We start from the raw sequence: 1845 nt of genomic DNA, 5'->3' as shown, positions 1-1845 counted from the left end.
AAAAATATATGTGTCTCAATTTTTTCTAGTGGAGAATAGTCTTAGTTATTGGCCGTTGAAAAGCAGTGTACCGGTAGTGGCGTTTTGGCCGTTTAAGGGTTAGTATAAAACTGTACTAATTCACTATTAAATCATAATTTCTAGTTTTCTATACACTATATGCTAGCATATATAAAGCTAAAAATTTAAAATAGAAATGTTTACCGATGGAATTGGTAAACGACTTTGTACTAATTCGTTAGTAGAAAACCAAATCAACAAAACAAAAATAATAATAAATTACATATTTTTTTTCGAAAACCTAATGTTAACAGATGCCACCGGGCACTTGAAATTTCCCATGTAGAATATGTATTGGAAAAAATCATGTTTTGGGGTCTTTTGTAATAACATATATGCGTTTAGGAAAATGTTGGATTGTTATATTGATTGTTAAAAACATATATTTCATGTTCATGAACTCACAGAAAAAATAAAATGTAATCTTTACAGCGATTTTAGAGTAATGTTACCTGCAACAGAAATTAGCTTCACGTGGTAAGTTTTACCCACCATATTGAAAATGGTTACCATGTCAACTCTACTAAATCTATTTTATCTGTGTTGTTTAAACAGTTCACGTATAAAATATATAATAAAGCTACCTTGATTTTGATTATGTCATACAAAAGCCGATTTATTATGAACAAACCAATTATTTGAACAAATGGAATTTTTTGGAATAATTGACAATTACTTCAAAATGTTGATCATTATTTCACTAGTTCAACGATAATCATTTTTTGCAACAAGCCTGAGAGTAAAGTTGTCTGAACCAGAAGTGGAGATTTCGTTCAGAATTGACGGAGGAATTGACATTTTTGGATTTAGAAGTACTCTACGGGATAGCGTGGGGGAATATTATAGGTGGCAAACCGATATTATTTATACATGGAATTTACAGATTTTCCGTTGGTCCAGATAGAAAAACTATAAAAGATTTTGTGTAGCCACCCTGTCGATATAAAAGCCACACACAATAAGGGAGTAGTGTCGGTTCGTAAATTCCGTAAAGTTGCCTACCTGTCGGACTCAGTACAGCGGCCGAGCGAGCGAGCCCAGCGGTGTGTGCTGGTTTTGATGACAAAGGGTGTAGAGGGGAGAAGAAGCAAGATGGAAAAGAGTGAAAAGGAAGAAGCAGGCGGCGACGCGCAGTCGCCAGGTGAGCCAACGACGGTGCGCGCGCGCGCGACGGGGGTCGACCAGTCTATCGTTCACACGGAACGAACGTCGTCCTCGTGTTCGTCCTCGCCGTCGCCGGCTCGACGACGTCGTGTCCAAAAGTAAGAAATATTTTCAGTGCGGTGCTCCTCCGTTGAAGAAAAAGTGAACCTCACCTCCTACCCCCTCTCTAAACGAAAAGGAGCCTGGCAAGGTGTGTCGCCACTCATAACCTCAAAAAAGGCTCCCAGGTAGTAACGCAACGACGTAACGGGTTTGACGCAACGGGTTCGAGGCAACAGGCGACATGTCGTGTTAGTTCTGCAATCACCTGTGCCGGAGCGCCAATTGACGCGAGTGTTCCGCGGGTGGAGAAATAGTGTTTTTTTTTTCATTTTTAACGTGGCGATAGGAAAATCCGGGTGGTGACAATTGTTGAACTTGTTTCGAGGGTTGCAACCCTCGCCAACGCCGGATATGCAGATGACGGCAGGAATGGGGCCGACGCACCTGGTCGCCCTTTACGTGGCGACTGCCGGTCTCCAGGGTAATGCGCTTGGATCAGACGAGGAAGAAATCACCCTCCTCGTCTACGTCCTCATCGACGCACTTCAGAATAAGGTACAACTTATACAGGTGTTGCCT

General features: G+C 41.4%; 1 protein-coding gene across 4 annotated transcripts in view; it reads left to right on the top strand.

Moving 5' to 3' along the window:
• Nucleotides 1-1213: 1213 nt before the first annotated feature.
• The window catches only part of LOC117182181 (RNA-binding protein fusilli), a 141491-nt gene continuing 140859 nt past the window's right edge, over nt 1214-1845 (top strand). For all 4 annotated transcript variants that reach the window (XM_033375239.1, XM_033375238.1, XM_033375237.1 and 1 more), the window contains exon 1: nt 1214-1821. In XM_033375239.1, coding sequence (XP_033231130.1) covers nt 1678-1821 — 144 coding nt within the window. In that variant the 5' untranslated portion in view covers nt 1214-1677. The remainder of the gene's footprint in view (nt 1822-1845) is intronic.

This window comes from Belonocnema kinseyi, chromosome 10 (genome assembly GCF_010883055.1).
Source record: "Belonocnema kinseyi isolate 2016_QV_RU_SX_M_011 chromosome 10, B_treatae_v1, whole genome shotgun sequence".
In the NCBI taxonomy this organism is placed as follows: Eukaryota; Metazoa; Arthropoda; class Insecta; order Hymenoptera; family Cynipidae; genus Belonocnema; species Belonocnema kinseyi.
Note: the sequence above shows the minus strand (reverse complement) of the source record. Positions and strands in the feature narration are given on the sequence as shown.